At 50.7% G+C, this 14028-nt stretch overlaps 1 protein-coding gene across 4 annotated transcripts in view; it reads right to left on the bottom strand.

Annotated features, from left to right (window-relative positions):
* Window positions 1-11558, bottom strand: part of RNF220 (ring finger protein 220) — a 227573-nt gene extending 216015 nt beyond the window's left edge. The window contains exon 1 of one of the 4 annotated variants that reach the window (XM_054210879.1): window positions 10832-11558. In XM_054210879.1, coding sequence (XP_054066854.1) covers window positions 10832-11456 — 625 coding nt within the window. In that variant the 5' untranslated portion in view covers window positions 11457-11558. The remainder of the gene's footprint in view (window positions 1-10831) is intronic. The other 3 variants (XM_054210880.1, XM_054210877.1, XM_054210878.1) reach the window with 3 other exon arrangements.
* Between the last annotated feature and the right edge of the window lie 2470 nt (window positions 11559-14028).

Here is a 14028-nt window from a genome sequence, read left to right as displayed (position 1 = left end):
TCAGTGAAGCCACCTGAGTACATAGCAGAGGGACTATCAGCAAGTGGTGTCTAACTGCCCTTCGCCTCCCGGGGTCTGCAAAATCCATCACACCACCCGGGGATTTCCTTTTCTTCTTTGCCCAGGTGCAGCTAACAACCCAGACACGACTGGTAACATCTGGGAGAACACAGACCCAGATGTTTCTTATTGACATCGTAACCCCCTCCCCAGCCTTCTCCGGGGTCTGCCCGTTCACTGGGGTGGGAGATGCACGCTTGGGTCCTTCCAGCGCTCCTGAAGTGATGACCAAAGGGGAAGCAGTTTTTTTTTTTTAAGATTAAGGCCCCTTCTTCCTTGAGATGTGCCGTAAAACCTGGGGCCTCATCCGGACCACACCATACCCAGCATCCCCAGGCTACAACACCCACAGCATCTGAGCTACAAGCGAGGCCAAATCAAGTCCTCTCTGCCCAGCTCTGTCTTGCTCTAACGCAATCCTCCCCTGTTTCCGCAGTTAACGTGTTGTTTTCATTTTAAGAGGGAAAATAATGAGATGGTGGGAACATTACTGCTGGCTAATGGAGACGGAGATCTGCAAACTTTCACGGCTTACTTTTTCCAGTATATCCCAGTCCTGATCCAAATATCATCATACTTATTTCAGTCCTGGACCCAACATGGGACTGGACACAACGCATTGGCCAAATTAAGACAGAAATAACTTGTAGCACTTTTCTGCTTCACGCTCTCTCAAAGACCTCTTGCTGACATTTAATTTCTGATCCACAGACTCCCCGCTTCACCCACTACTGAGTCTCCAGGCGCCTTCCACATGGCTTCCCCCAACGCATTAGCCCCGAGTCCTGGGCAAAGGCAGGCTGCCGAGCGCCGGGACTCTTCCGCAACCAGAACAACGCTTTCAGAGCCACGTTTTTGCGTGTGAACCCCGGCAGGCAGAAAGGACGGAGCGGCACAGAGGGTGGCAACCGGGCGCCAGGAGCGGGGACGGCAGGAGCGACGTCAGCAGGGCTGTGCTCCGAGCAAAGGGCAAAAGTGAGGGCGAAGAAGCAGGGTGGTAAGAGTTTAGCTGCTGGTTCTCCCCATCTCCTGTCTAAGGGGCACCTCCTGATGTATGAGTCCACTCAGGCTGGCAACTTTTTGATTGTGACTGTTAAGTTCCTCTGCTCGTGCTCCGCGCGGGGTTACCCAGGTCACTGATTACTCCTTCATCTCCCTGCTAGAAAAAAAGGCCGCTGGTCAAACTGCCTTCCCGGGGAGGCTGAAGGCAGAAGCTCGGGAGGGAAGAGCTGTCACCCTGGCTAAGGACTTTGCTGGAGGCTCACCTCCAACCCACAGTGCTGGGAATGGCACGTGAAACTGGTTTGCAAGGAGAATAAACCAGAGAAGGAAGCGGGCTTCTGCCGCCCCCTCGACGGTGCTGCAGCATTTGGGATCCCTCTGACCGGCGCTCATACCCAGCACCCAAGATCACAGAATCACAGAATGGTTCGGGTTGGAAGGGACCTTAAAGACCATCTAGTTCCAACCCCCCTGCCCTGGGCAGGGACACCTCCCACTAGACCAGGCTGCTCAAGGCCCCATCCAGCCTGGCCTTGAACATTTCCAGGGATGGGGCATCCACAGCTTCCCTGGGCAACCTGTTCCAGTGTCTCACCACCCTCACAGTAAAGAATTTCTTCCTGATATCTAATCTATATCCCCCCTCTTTTAGTTTGAGGCTGTTACCCCGTGTCAAACCTTCCACCCCCATGGCACCTTCCACCCTTCCACAGCCATCAGGACCTCACAGGACCATCCACACTGCAAACAACGACGAGGAGACAAGGTTCCCTCCGGCCTGCACGGGCCAAAGGTTGGCCTGGGTGCGGGGTGGCTCTGCTGCAGCGCGGCCAGGACGCCCTGATAAGGCTTTGGCTCACCCAGCCCGAGGTGAAGCACTCGGGACGCCATTCGCCCCCACGAGCCCTCCTTCCTCACAAACAGCCTCCCATCACCCCCGGCACAGCGAGGGTCTCCCCGCAAAGAGGACTGGGAGAAAAAAACTCCTAAAGAAATCCTCAATACTGGAAGCAAAATTGGAGGAGAAGGCAGAGCTGTAATGTGGTATCAGGTCTTTTCCTGTCCCGGCACAACCGCCCTCTGCGATGAGGGATTATTATCCTACGCCTCCTTAGAGCCAGGGGTGTTCCAGGACAGACAATTTCCCAGGCTGAATGGCTTTGCCAGTCGTTTCTTAATGCGCAGGGAAACAACGTCAAAGAATCAGATGAAAAGGTTGAGTCATTTTTAATTAAAAAACAAACAAACAAACAAACAAACAAAAAACTTAATTTGAAACCAAGTATCAAAAATCCCAATAGCAAGAAGCAGGTCCCTCAGGGCAGTTCCCCGAGTTTTACTTTTTGCTCTGTTTACAAAACCTCTCGCATTTGGTGAGCCTTTCCCCTCCCGGTGGCAGGCTGCTCGCCCGCTGCCCGACACTTTCTGTTTTCGTTTCCATAGCCGAGCGGCAAAGCGCTCCACCTTCCTTCCAAGGAACCGGCCCGCGCTCGGGAAACCGGGAAAGCAGCCGCGCCAGCCAGCCCGGCATCTGCCGCCGGACGCGTCCCGCCACCCTCACCCTGCTCGGGGCTGCGGCAGCGCACACCTGCAGAGCCCAGGCAAGGCTGCGGGATCGCGCCAGCAAAACGCGTCTTTCCAACTTAAAAACAACTGGCGATGTCACTCGGGTGAGAGGTGGTTACTAAGAATCGGTGCTGCTGTTGGGGAAAGCAAGGACACCGCTCCCAGCTCTTCCTTTTCAAGGTTTCCAGAGACACTTAGTGCCTTCCTTTTCCCACTGCAGGACAGCCCGGCGTTCAAAAGAAAAAGTACAAAACACATTCTTGCTCTGCAATTGGGTGAGAGAGCAGATCTCGGCCCCAAGCTGCCCAAAATGGAAGGTTTTAAAACAATACCGATTAGAAACAATGTCCCGCGTGAGGAAAAACACGCTGCAAGCGTCCCACACCTGAACTCAATGGGCAGTTTCACTGTCACCGGGACTCCCTCCCCGCGTCATCCGCGTTTAAGACAATAAATCTCTCTTTGCCCCACTCCTTCCCAGCGTTGCTTTTCCCCTTCTTCTCTTTTGCCCTGGGGACTGCTGCAACTCAAGACGCCAGCGAACGGTCGAAGGAGAGGAGAAAGCGATGGCTAAAGAGTAACACCTGGCTTATCGCAACCACCACCCACGTTTTAAAAAGGCAAGACGAAGAAGAAGGGGACGGGCACAGACAGTGCCCAAATCCACCGTACTTCTTCAGTCAGAGCCTTCATCGACTTGAGGGCTAAGGTCCCAGAGAAGGACTGCCAGTCCGGCCGACAAATACCCGACCAGCAACAGGAAAGCGGCGGTAAGATGTGAAGGAAACTGAATTTCAGGACGATGAATTTGCCCCGAATATCTGTAACCTGTGAGTTTATATACACAGGGATCGCTCAGGCCAGCAGAGCCCAGCAGGCAAACAGCGAGGTTGCGTGAAAAGGGAGAAAAACACACGCACAGACGACGTGCGTAGATCTACAGAAAAAACCCACACGTGCCCTTTTTTAGAGGATGCTGTATAGGAATCCGATCGCACATTAAATTTCCCAAATAGAAATCTGCTATTCCTGAAGAATTTCAATGCTTTGCATAGCTGAAAAATGTCTTCAGAGGTCCCCAAATCTGCTATTCCACCCTGAAGAAGAGAGGTGAAAAATTCATAGGCCATCAAGTGAACTGACGTGATCGAAGACCACCAGTGACAGGAACCAGGGGATAAAAATTGTCACAATTTGCTTTCAGTGGCTGCTTTTCTTGGAATGCGGTATTACAAGAAAACAACTTTGCCCCCACTATGAATTTGCATTAGAAATCCATAATAAAAATAAAGCTTAATGTTACACAAATGAGTACAGCTCTCTATAGTGCTCCTGATGCAGATTAAGGTTAGGCAGATTTCAGATGACAGTTATTTACCTCGGTCTAACACCATGTATGCACAAATGGAATTTATTTTATAGCTGCAGATATTAGCCAGCAAAGGAGATGAGAGGAGATCTTACAGTCTCATGTAAAATAAAATTATGTCTGTTTTCTACTCCTTGGAAGGCAAGCAAAGAGGGAAAAATGAATCTGCTGCTAGCGTTTAATGGGACTGGTCTAAATGCCATCAAAAAACGACCAGCAACGATTCACAAACACCTTCACTTCTGTTTTTTCCACGGGGGAATTCCAGAAACTAAGACCTCGTTGCCTTGAATGCTTTCACTCCTACAGAGCAGGATTAGGCCCATGCCTGGGTACGTCTCTTTCCTTCGAGACCTTCAAATTATCAAAGAAAGAGGGGAAAAAAAAAAATAAATCACGGAGGCACTAATGCTTATTCTCTCCCTCCCGAACGCCCGTTCCCGCCCCGCTTCTCCCAATTCCTTACGCAATCGCCACCGATCAACCAGGAAACTGTCGCCAACTCTCGAATTTTGCAAGTTAGCAAGTAAAATAATAAAACAATGTTTTAACTGTCAGAGATCCTGGCTCGCAAAGTGCACTTTGGTCATTTCCTTTAATAACTGTAGTTTAGCAGTAATGATTTATAATAGTTCATAATATTCTACTAACTGTACTATATTAATAATACTAATACTTTGCCCTTGCCTTGCGTCTTCTGTCAGAAGATATCAAAGCGGCACACGCTGCTGCGAGGGAGGTATCGCTGTGTTCCCATTAGGGATCGGGAAACTGCGACTCCGAGCCGTGCCTGAGGCTGGGATTCCCGGTCCCCGACCCAGCTCGGCAGCCCCCGCGTCTGCCTTCACTTCTCCTGCCGTAGTTCCGTGACAGCAGGCCAGTCTGATCGATGGGGCCGAAGATTTAATGTGATTAAACCCTTCGCGGGAAGCAGGGTTTGGCCAGCGGTTTTGGGGGCCGTGGTTTTGATGGGAAATACCGAGCGAGGTGGGGAGTTTGCCCGGCAAACCTGCGATAAATAGGCTCATGCCAGCATTCAGACACGCAGGGAAAAAGAGGAGCCGTAAATATTTACTGTACCCATGCCCATCCCTCCAGTGGGAGATGGATAAATATGACATTTAGGTGATGCTCGGTGCTCCGGGGACGGCGGTTACGAGCCCTGACACCAAGTCCCGGGGAATCCAAAAGGGAAGAGAAAGGGCAGGAGGCATCGCTGGCATGGCTGAGACGACATGAAAGCTGGCCGGATGGCAGCGGCTGCGCGGGGAAACATTTTGGAGGAGAAAACAGCCCCAGCCCTCCCCCTCAAACGATCAATTAAAAGCCATCCTTCTGCCGAGAGCCGGGCGAGGACAGCAAATGAGGGCTGCGAGGGGACCAGCCACCCGGCCGGGCTCTGCATGACAATTGACGGGAAGGGGAGGCCGGAGGGGCGGCCCCATCCCTCCTCTCACCATGGTGATTTGGTATTCCGAGTGCGCCAGATAGCCCCCAATAACAGAAAGAGAAATATAAACTGGAGACCGGCAGATCCAAGGCAGGCCAGATGGCCCCGCAGCCGGCAGGGGCTGCTCCCATCCAGCCCTTCCCCACTTTAACTGTTCAAACATTTCTTTATCCCGACAAGACAATTAAGCCGAACAGCATGGAAAAGGAGTCTCGGCAACAGTTTGCAGAGGGAGCGGGAAGGTTTGTTGCCAGAAAAGCAGAAAAAGGAGGCGGCTGCTGCATACTCCCAGGCGTCCACGCAGTGCACCTCTCTCCAGGAGGACGGCGGCGCGTTTTCGGTGGTGAGACAGGGATGGACACGTGTCCCTCGTCTCTGCTACTGCCCATCTGCCTGCCCACCCCTCCAGGAAATCCACTGTTGCTCCTTCCCTCCTCCTACATCATGCAGGGCAACGCAGGGCAGAAAGCAAGTGTTCCACTCGATTTATTTCATTATTTCGTAAGCAATGTTAAGCTTGCAATTTCCCATGGTCACGGCTGATTATTATTAGCAACACAGCATCACTTCACTTTAGACCCCAAATTTTACCAGCCTTGGAAGTGGTGCATCCCAGCAGGAAGGGCGGTGAGCGTGAGCAATGGATATGTGGACACATGCATTCCCCCTCCAACCCATTGTTCTGCCACAGCATATAAGAAGATAAACCTTCTTCCCCCCAGCACACGTATATACGTACACACGCAGCTCTCCCCATAGGTCCCAGCCCATAAACACAAAGCCCAACACACACACGTCTGAATGGGTGGGTGACTTTAGAGACAGTCCTTGGTCTGATTTCCAAAGCACTACGTTATTCAGGAATTCAAGCTGTGGTCATCGTAGCCCTGATGTCCACCACCTGAAGTGCAATTTGCATTTGATCAATAACAAACCAGTTGTTTCAAAAGGAAAACTAACTCCATGCTAAAGATGTCCTTTCCAACCCTAAAGTGGAACAAAGAGCTCACTAACACGGCGCACAACCTCTCTTGCAAGACCTCTGGTTGCAGGACAGACCCGACTGCGTCCAGATAACCAAGGTTAACTAGGATTATACAAAATAATAATCAAAATAACATTAATAAAACCAGGCACACTTTACCCACCGGTCCCCAAGAGATGAGCGAGGGCTGCAGCCTGCTCACCAACCCCATCGCTCATCCCCATCACCGGGAGCTGGGCGAGAGCCGCCAGCCGCAGCAGGGAAACAGGGGCCAGGAGAGCTGGTGGCCAGGATGTAGAAGGTCACCTTGACACATCAGGCTGTTGCTCCGCAAGAAGTCACAGACAACACAAGATGAAGACCAAGCAGCATGAGGAAACCATCTTCTGTGGTCCCAGGGAGGCTGGGGGCACGGGCAGCCTTGCAGGGATGGCAGAGGTGTCCACTCTGACAAGGTCCAGCTCTTTGCCAAGAGATCCCGGCTTCGGCATGGACCTCTGCCTGTCACTTTGTGGGAAAGCGATGCCATGGTGACTGGGTACAGAAGGCCACTGGGACAGTTTTTATTAGAAGCAAAGAATAAAAGCGGGGATCTTTATTTTTTTTTTTTTCTGATTTTAAAACAGGGCTATAGATCTCTTTTGCAGAAAGGAACATGCCATTTATTTCCACTCCTTCTAGGAATCTCAACTATTGTACGCTTATTAAAGGAAACCCATAAAATATGTCTCCCGGTGTCTTTAACACATGCTTTACAAGAAGCCCCTAAACTCTAACAAATGGCGTTATTTTTCTCAGTAAGCACCTAAGAGAACGGCCCCATCCAGTACACGTTACATCTGCTTCTCCCTGGAAAGGCTTCACTTTTCTACGTGCTCCCCGTATGCTCCATCGCGCCGGATGTCCTGAGTACCCGCATTTGACAGCGAGAGGCGGCTTGCCCAAATGCAGACGTCTCGGCCCAATTTGCTGAGTAACGAGGAGCACAATCCCACCCGGATGCACCCCACAGGAGATGCCCTCCCTTCCGGGGATGCACGGCGCGGGTACCACTGGCGAGCAGCGCCCTGCTTTAAAAGTAAGGAAAGGTTCTCCCGAAAGACGGAGCCATCTCTGCCTCACAGGTGTGCATCTTACAGGGCCAGGTGCCAATCTGGGTTACATCAGCACACATCCCAAATAATTTTCCTGAATTCTGCGGATTTCCTCCACTGGTGAAAAAGAGGATGAGACTTTGCTCCCATGATGCAGGGGACTGGATAGAGCAACTCCCGAACGCTCCTTGACGTGAAAAAACCTGACTTTGGATTCTCGTTTTGCTGCAAAGTATCTCAAGCGTAAATCTGTTCTTCGGGAAAATTAAAAGTCAGTGCATTGAATTCCGTTTTTTTTTAAATTAAAAAAGAAAAAAAACCAAGTTTCTCAGAAAATCACCATTTAAGCTATGGGGTGAAACAGACGTTTTAATGAGCAAGTCAGAAAAGGTTCTTGTGCAGTGGTACAGAAGAATACACCGTGCACTCACAGCAATTCACCTTCCACGTAACACAAACCCTTTCAGGAATCTGGAAAATACAACTACAGGATTGAGCTCTGCAAATCGGAAAAGCACCCGTTAGACACGTAAAGGTGCTGCTGGTCTGAGAAAATTTTACAGTTTTTTGCTCGCTGTTGTAGAAAAGCCGTATTACATTTTTTGCTTAGAATCTACAGCCACCTACCTGCGACAGATTCTCCATCAGGAGCACAAGTAGGCGGCTTTTACAACGGGTTACATTTAACAATTACGCAAGGGATCCCCAAAACTTCTCAGGGGCCAATAATAAGAGATGACAACCCCCTCTCTCAAAGTATGCATTTACGTAGAAACTCCAAATATATCTAGGCAAATGTCAACGCAGAACGGGATCACAGTTACATCTGTAAACTGCGGTCTCTCCAATTCCTCCTTGCGGAAGTTTTTCCGTTTCTAATGGCCAACATCAAAGACCATTAGGATCCTCTAAAAAGCCCCGCCGCTCGCTCCCTCGGCCTCCAGCAAACACACCCATGCGTGCGTGTGCACACGCCAAATAAACTCGCCGCGTTAATGGAGCGAAGTTTCCATGGCGCAGTATCTAGATGTGATGGGGATATGACACAGAGCCAACAGACATATTTGGTGTGCGCTGTCCCGGTAGTTACGGAAGAATTTTAATGTCGGTGCAATGCCAGATGCAGAGGGATGCTGCATTTGCTGGGCTCTACCCTGCGGGCCACTGTCTTAAAGAAATTCAACAACGCGGGTGAGAAAAAAAAAAAAACAATAGAAGAAAACATATTCCACTTCTGCCCAAGTTTTCCAAGCTGCCTTGCAAAGTTGTTTTTTATTTAATTCTGCTTCCTTTCCCCGGCACTTCCCCTGCCGCAGCGCTGGCGGGGGCCGGCTGTCCCCCCGCCCTCCTCTCCCTCGCCCCCTCCGCTCCCGGGAAGGAGGGGGACCCACCACCTTCGGCACACACTGTTGGCAAAGGCAAGGCACGGCAGCGGACGGGGATGCATCTGTCCGTCCATCCGCAGCTGCGCTCCGCGGGGTCTAATTCATTTAACAGATTTACTTCTCTAAGGGGGGTGTCTGACAGGATTTTGCTAGCAAGATCCATGGCAGCTGATGCGCTCTAAATTCATTTAGCTGGCGGACCCGCTCCTCCACCGCTATCTCCCGGAGTATTCTTTGGAGCCGAGCTTCATTTCCACGGCCAGGTTATATCGATAAGGGGAAGAGCATCGACAAAGATGTCTCTAAGCCTCACCATCTCACCTGCCTCCCCCCACCCCCGCCCCCCCTCCCCACCCCAAGGATAATTATATTACACACATACGCATCCACGCACGTTCCCACCTACAGCCGCTTCCCCTCCGGACCCAAAAGGAGGGAGAGGAGATGCTGAACGATGAAAGGAGCTTACGGCACAAAAAGTAGCACGGTCAGGGGTGGATGAAAAGGAGAGGGGGGAGAGAGATAAGAGATCACATTCGTAGCGCGAGGAATACGCTGCTTCTGCCTTCAGTGGGAACCGTCCTACCCTCGCAAACGCCAACGTAAAAGACACACTTGCAGCATATTTCAAAACCAAAGAGCGATGGATTTACAAGGCAGGTTGATTTTATGACGACTTTTATTGAAAAGGTACGCTGGGTTTAGGCAGATGCCTTTTAGCGCCGGTAAGTTAGCACAGTGCCTAATTCAAGGAGACAGCCTGAGGAAGCAGCGCCGACAGGGGAGAGAGAGCCACAATGTCTCTATTACTCTCCTCGGCATCATAAAGGGGAGAAGAAAAATCACGTCTGAAAGGGAGAGGAAGGAGCGGGCCAGCAGGTTTTCCTTGCAAAAAAAAATAAAAAAAAAAATACAGTAATAACAACAACAGCTATAAAATTGTTTTCTAGGAAGAAAATTCAACAGAACAAAGGAGCCCACGTGAAAAGCAAACCACTCGCTCCTTGGTCTACAGGTTCTGGGTTTACAGGAAAACTCTCCTCCTAAGTTAGCGCCCTGCTTCAGGGTACCAGGCTCTGCCGCCGCCACACCGCTCCCCATGGCCGGGGGGGGGTCACCTCCCAGCTCAGCAAAGCTGGAAGCCTGCCCTTCCCGGAGGATGGCTCGGCCCCTCCGTGTAGGCAACACCGCGAGGGACAGGGTGGTGGGGGAGCAGGGAGGTACAGCCACGAGCACGAGGACCGGTTCCCTTCAGTCCAACCACCGTTCCGCAAAAGGGCACGCTGCATTTCGACAGGCGCCAAAGGAGGGAAACACCCCGAGAAAGGACACGGCGCAACAGCTGATTGAATTGCAAGAACGGATCCGGGTTTCTGCCTCGGTGGCCAGGAACATTCTTAAGTTAACCAGAGGAAAAGGCACTTTTGTCCTAACCTGAGGCACGAATCCTGAAGGTGGTGATGCATTTGCTCTGAGAACGGTGTGCATGAAGAAAAGGTCAGAACGAAATACCTGGAGAAGCAGGGGGTACGCGTGTGCTGTGAGCTCTGGGAAAGTTTATGGCTACACGCTCCAGCTGAATCCCTGTTCACACGCATCTAATCCCTGTTTACACACATACATGTACCAGCACCTACAGCCTCCCTCGCACGGGAGCACGCGCATCTTTCTGCATGGTCAACTTTGTCTCTCCAGCTGCGTGCTGGAGGACAAGTTTCCTTCAAGAGCGCCTCACCTTAAAATCTGTCAATGTCCACTTAGAAGAGACAAGGCAATTCTGCGTGGCTGAGCTTGGCAGGCAGGAAAGGCTGGTTTTCCTCTGCCCTCAGCAAGAGCCGCAGCGCTGCGGGACAATCACCTGTTGAGTATCTCAACCAGGCGCAACTAAAGAAGAACCAACAAGTCAACGGAGGTACTTACATCTGTCACTTCGGTCTTCGGGACTGGATGAGGTCTCCCGGTCGGAAATGAGGCCAGAAACGGCAAAGATCTTCTTCCCCGTATCATCAACTTTGAGGGAGCCGGGGGAGCTGGAGGGGAGCTGGGTGCCAAACTCGTACTCCTTCCCATCAGCGTCCGAGAAGCGCAGATGGGGTGAGTCAGTGTCATGGCAGTTTTTCAGGCGCTTGGCCGGCGTGAAGGCTGACTGGTAGCTCTCCCGGTCTTCAGTAGATGCAAAGGGGCGGAAAGCCCCAACGCCGCTGTGGTTCAACATACTGATCGGGGTGCAGTCCAGGTTGGGGGGTGCAAACTGAGGGTGGAGGTGAAGCAAGGATGGAGGAAAGTCGCGGTTTGCAAACGCTCCCGGCACCCCGCCTTGCCGGTGATACATGGAGGCAAAAGTATATGAGCCATTGGTAAAGGGAATATGCACGTCCTTATCTGCTGACACGGGGACCCCAAAAGGCCTTGGCTGCTGGCAGGGAATGGAAGCATCGCGGCTGGCTTCGGCAGTGGAGGCAAGAACCATCAGCGCTGGGGAGGCCAGCGGGTTGGGGAGATAGGGTGAGTTCTCCATCTTGAACGCTGCCCGGTGTAAGTCCATCGGAGTCTCTTTCCTCAGCAGGATCACAAGCAGAACGATCTTCCCCGGAAGGAAAGCAAAGCGATGCCTGGCAATGGAGCGGGGAAAATTACTGGAGCATCATCACCCTCCGAACGCTGCAAGGAAACAGAAAAGAAAAGAAAAAGAAAAGAAAAGAAAAAAAAAAAAACACAAGCGGTTAGGTTTCTGCGCTCATCTCCCCGGGACGCTCCAGCGGCAGGGTGGCCACATGTGTTACAACCCACCGGCCGGAGACGCGCCACTGTTCTCATTCAAGAAAATCAATAGACAACTTCACACACTAGTGGAACCAGCTCTGGCCCCTCCAGGTTAAAGGGGATCATCCAGTGCAAGACAAATGAAAGGCAAAGCAACCATAATAACATGCAGATTTAATAACCCACTAATAAACAACGTGCGGTCTAAAATTAAGATAGTCACTCCAAATTGTAATTGGAATTTTATACGGCAAAAGAGGCATGTACATGTAATTGCAATAAGCTTAAGAAAGCCCACACATACACACACCACTGTTTGCTTGGGGGGGGGGGCGGGGGGGTGGGTGTTGTGCATGTGGAATCGACATAAAAATATTTATTGTACATAGTTACCCAAATAAGCCAGCGTACATGGTTATACCGTACGCGATGCCTAAGACACACAGCACACTCGGGTATTTTCTCTCACTCTCGCAGTATATATGGGTAGGTAAGTACTTGCACACACAGTACTTGATGCCATCATATATATATACATATATATATATATATTCACACACTGTTGGAATGTAGGAATGTGACTGTGCATGGGTGCGTGTGTGTGATACGCAAACACCCCCGCGTTCACGCAGGGTCCCTCTTCGCCAAAGGAGAAGAGACTTCCCCAGCAAAACGCCTGGCGTCTCTGACAATATTTAAAATCATAATGGGTGCTACTGCCATCTGATCTCTGCAAGCGTCTGCCTTTCGGGTCGGGGACAAGAGAGAATGGATCAGTAATTTTAGTTCCTAATGCACTCACTCTTAAGTAGATTTGTAAACTGCCCTGGATGTGCCATTAACATTTAGAGGAAAATGTTAACCAAATTTCTGCCTCGCATCTCGCTGAGCCTCCCAGGTTGGCTGCAGCCACCCAGCCAGCCACCACCCCCTCCCCGGGTGAAAGAAGGGAAAACGCTCCTTTCTGCATCTCCCCCACTTCGCTCCGGCTTTTTGTGTCGTTATTTTCTCCCCCCAATCAATCTCGTGTCTTTTCTTTTAAGCTTCCGCCGCCTGCCATTCAGGCCCCACAACCCAGCTTAAAATACAAGGACTATAACTTTGAAACAATATACTAGCCGCCGGAGCTCAAAGGGCCAGAAAAATCATATAATAATAAAAAGCTGTTACAAATTGTGCCTCTTAAATCCAGAGGGTCAAACATCTCAAATAAAACTTAGTGAAAGAGTGTCTCCCTAATGGAGTGCCTTTTGTACTCCATGAATGAGGGAGCCTAGGTTAACAAAGTGTATGAAATCCAGTCTGCGGCTTTAATGCAGTTCAGTGATAACATTTCCTCTCTCCCATCCTGTACCCAGCCGCTCCGCTGACTGTTATTAATTGTGAAGATGAGTGGACATCATCTCTCCGCTTCCTCATTTGGCACCCATCCTTACAGACATCGTTGCTAAATTACCAGATTATGTATCTCGCATTAATGGGTTCGCTCTCTTCCAAATTTGAAATAACTTTCCCGCGGAGTTCTCGCCGCCGAGAGCGAGGGGCAGAGGGAGACGCGAGGGGTGCCAAGGGCATCCTGGTCGGCGCTGCGGACGTGGGTACGCTCGGTCCCCTGCGTCCCCCCAGGCTGAGGGAAAACTGGAGGTCAGGAAACTGCAGCCACCGGCACATTTGGGGTTGCGGGGGGCTTATGCAACCGCCTAAATGTATAGAGATATACACACACACACACACACGATTATGTATCTAAAGAGACGCGTGCAAATAAGCCACCGTTCTCAGAAACAAACAATCATTAACATGGAAGCGAAACTGAGCAATCACGGGAAAACACGGATTTCCAGGGGAAGGGGGGGGGGAAGAAAAAGCCACCACCTCTGCCTCCTTTTCTATTTTTACTTGTGCTATCACCCCATTACGTTAAATGTATTTCATAAATTAGTAATCTGGCCGCAACACTTGACACTCCTGTAGGATACTGTGAATCACTACGGCCGTTTATTCGTTTGCAAACTTCATTACGCTGGGAATAAATCAACACATTACAATATCTGGGCCAGCCAAATTTAATTTTTTTTCAGCTCCCACTTCCTTTTTCGTTCTCTCTCGCTCCCTTCTCGCCCAGCACCTCCCCACCCCCAGCAACAGGGACAGATTAGACTGCGGCGGACCAGTCATTATGAAAATCTATCGTTAATACACTCCCAATGTCAAAATGTCATAGGTTTAAATACAGAACCCCAAAATAAGAAAACTAGCCGACCTTCTTAATTAAAAAAATATGGATTGCAGGGTAATCAGCTGGAGGGAACGTTTGGGTGCCGGGAAGGCAGTGGGCACAGGCGGAGTGAGGA

The sequence above is a fragment of the Rissa tridactyla genome, chromosome 8 (assembly GCF_028500815.1).
Source record: "Rissa tridactyla isolate bRisTri1 chromosome 8, bRisTri1.patW.cur.20221130, whole genome shotgun sequence".
Classification (NCBI taxonomy): domain Eukaryota; kingdom Metazoa; phylum Chordata; class Aves; order Charadriiformes; family Laridae; genus Rissa; species Rissa tridactyla.
This window is presented reverse-complemented; position numbering and strand designations above follow the sequence as displayed.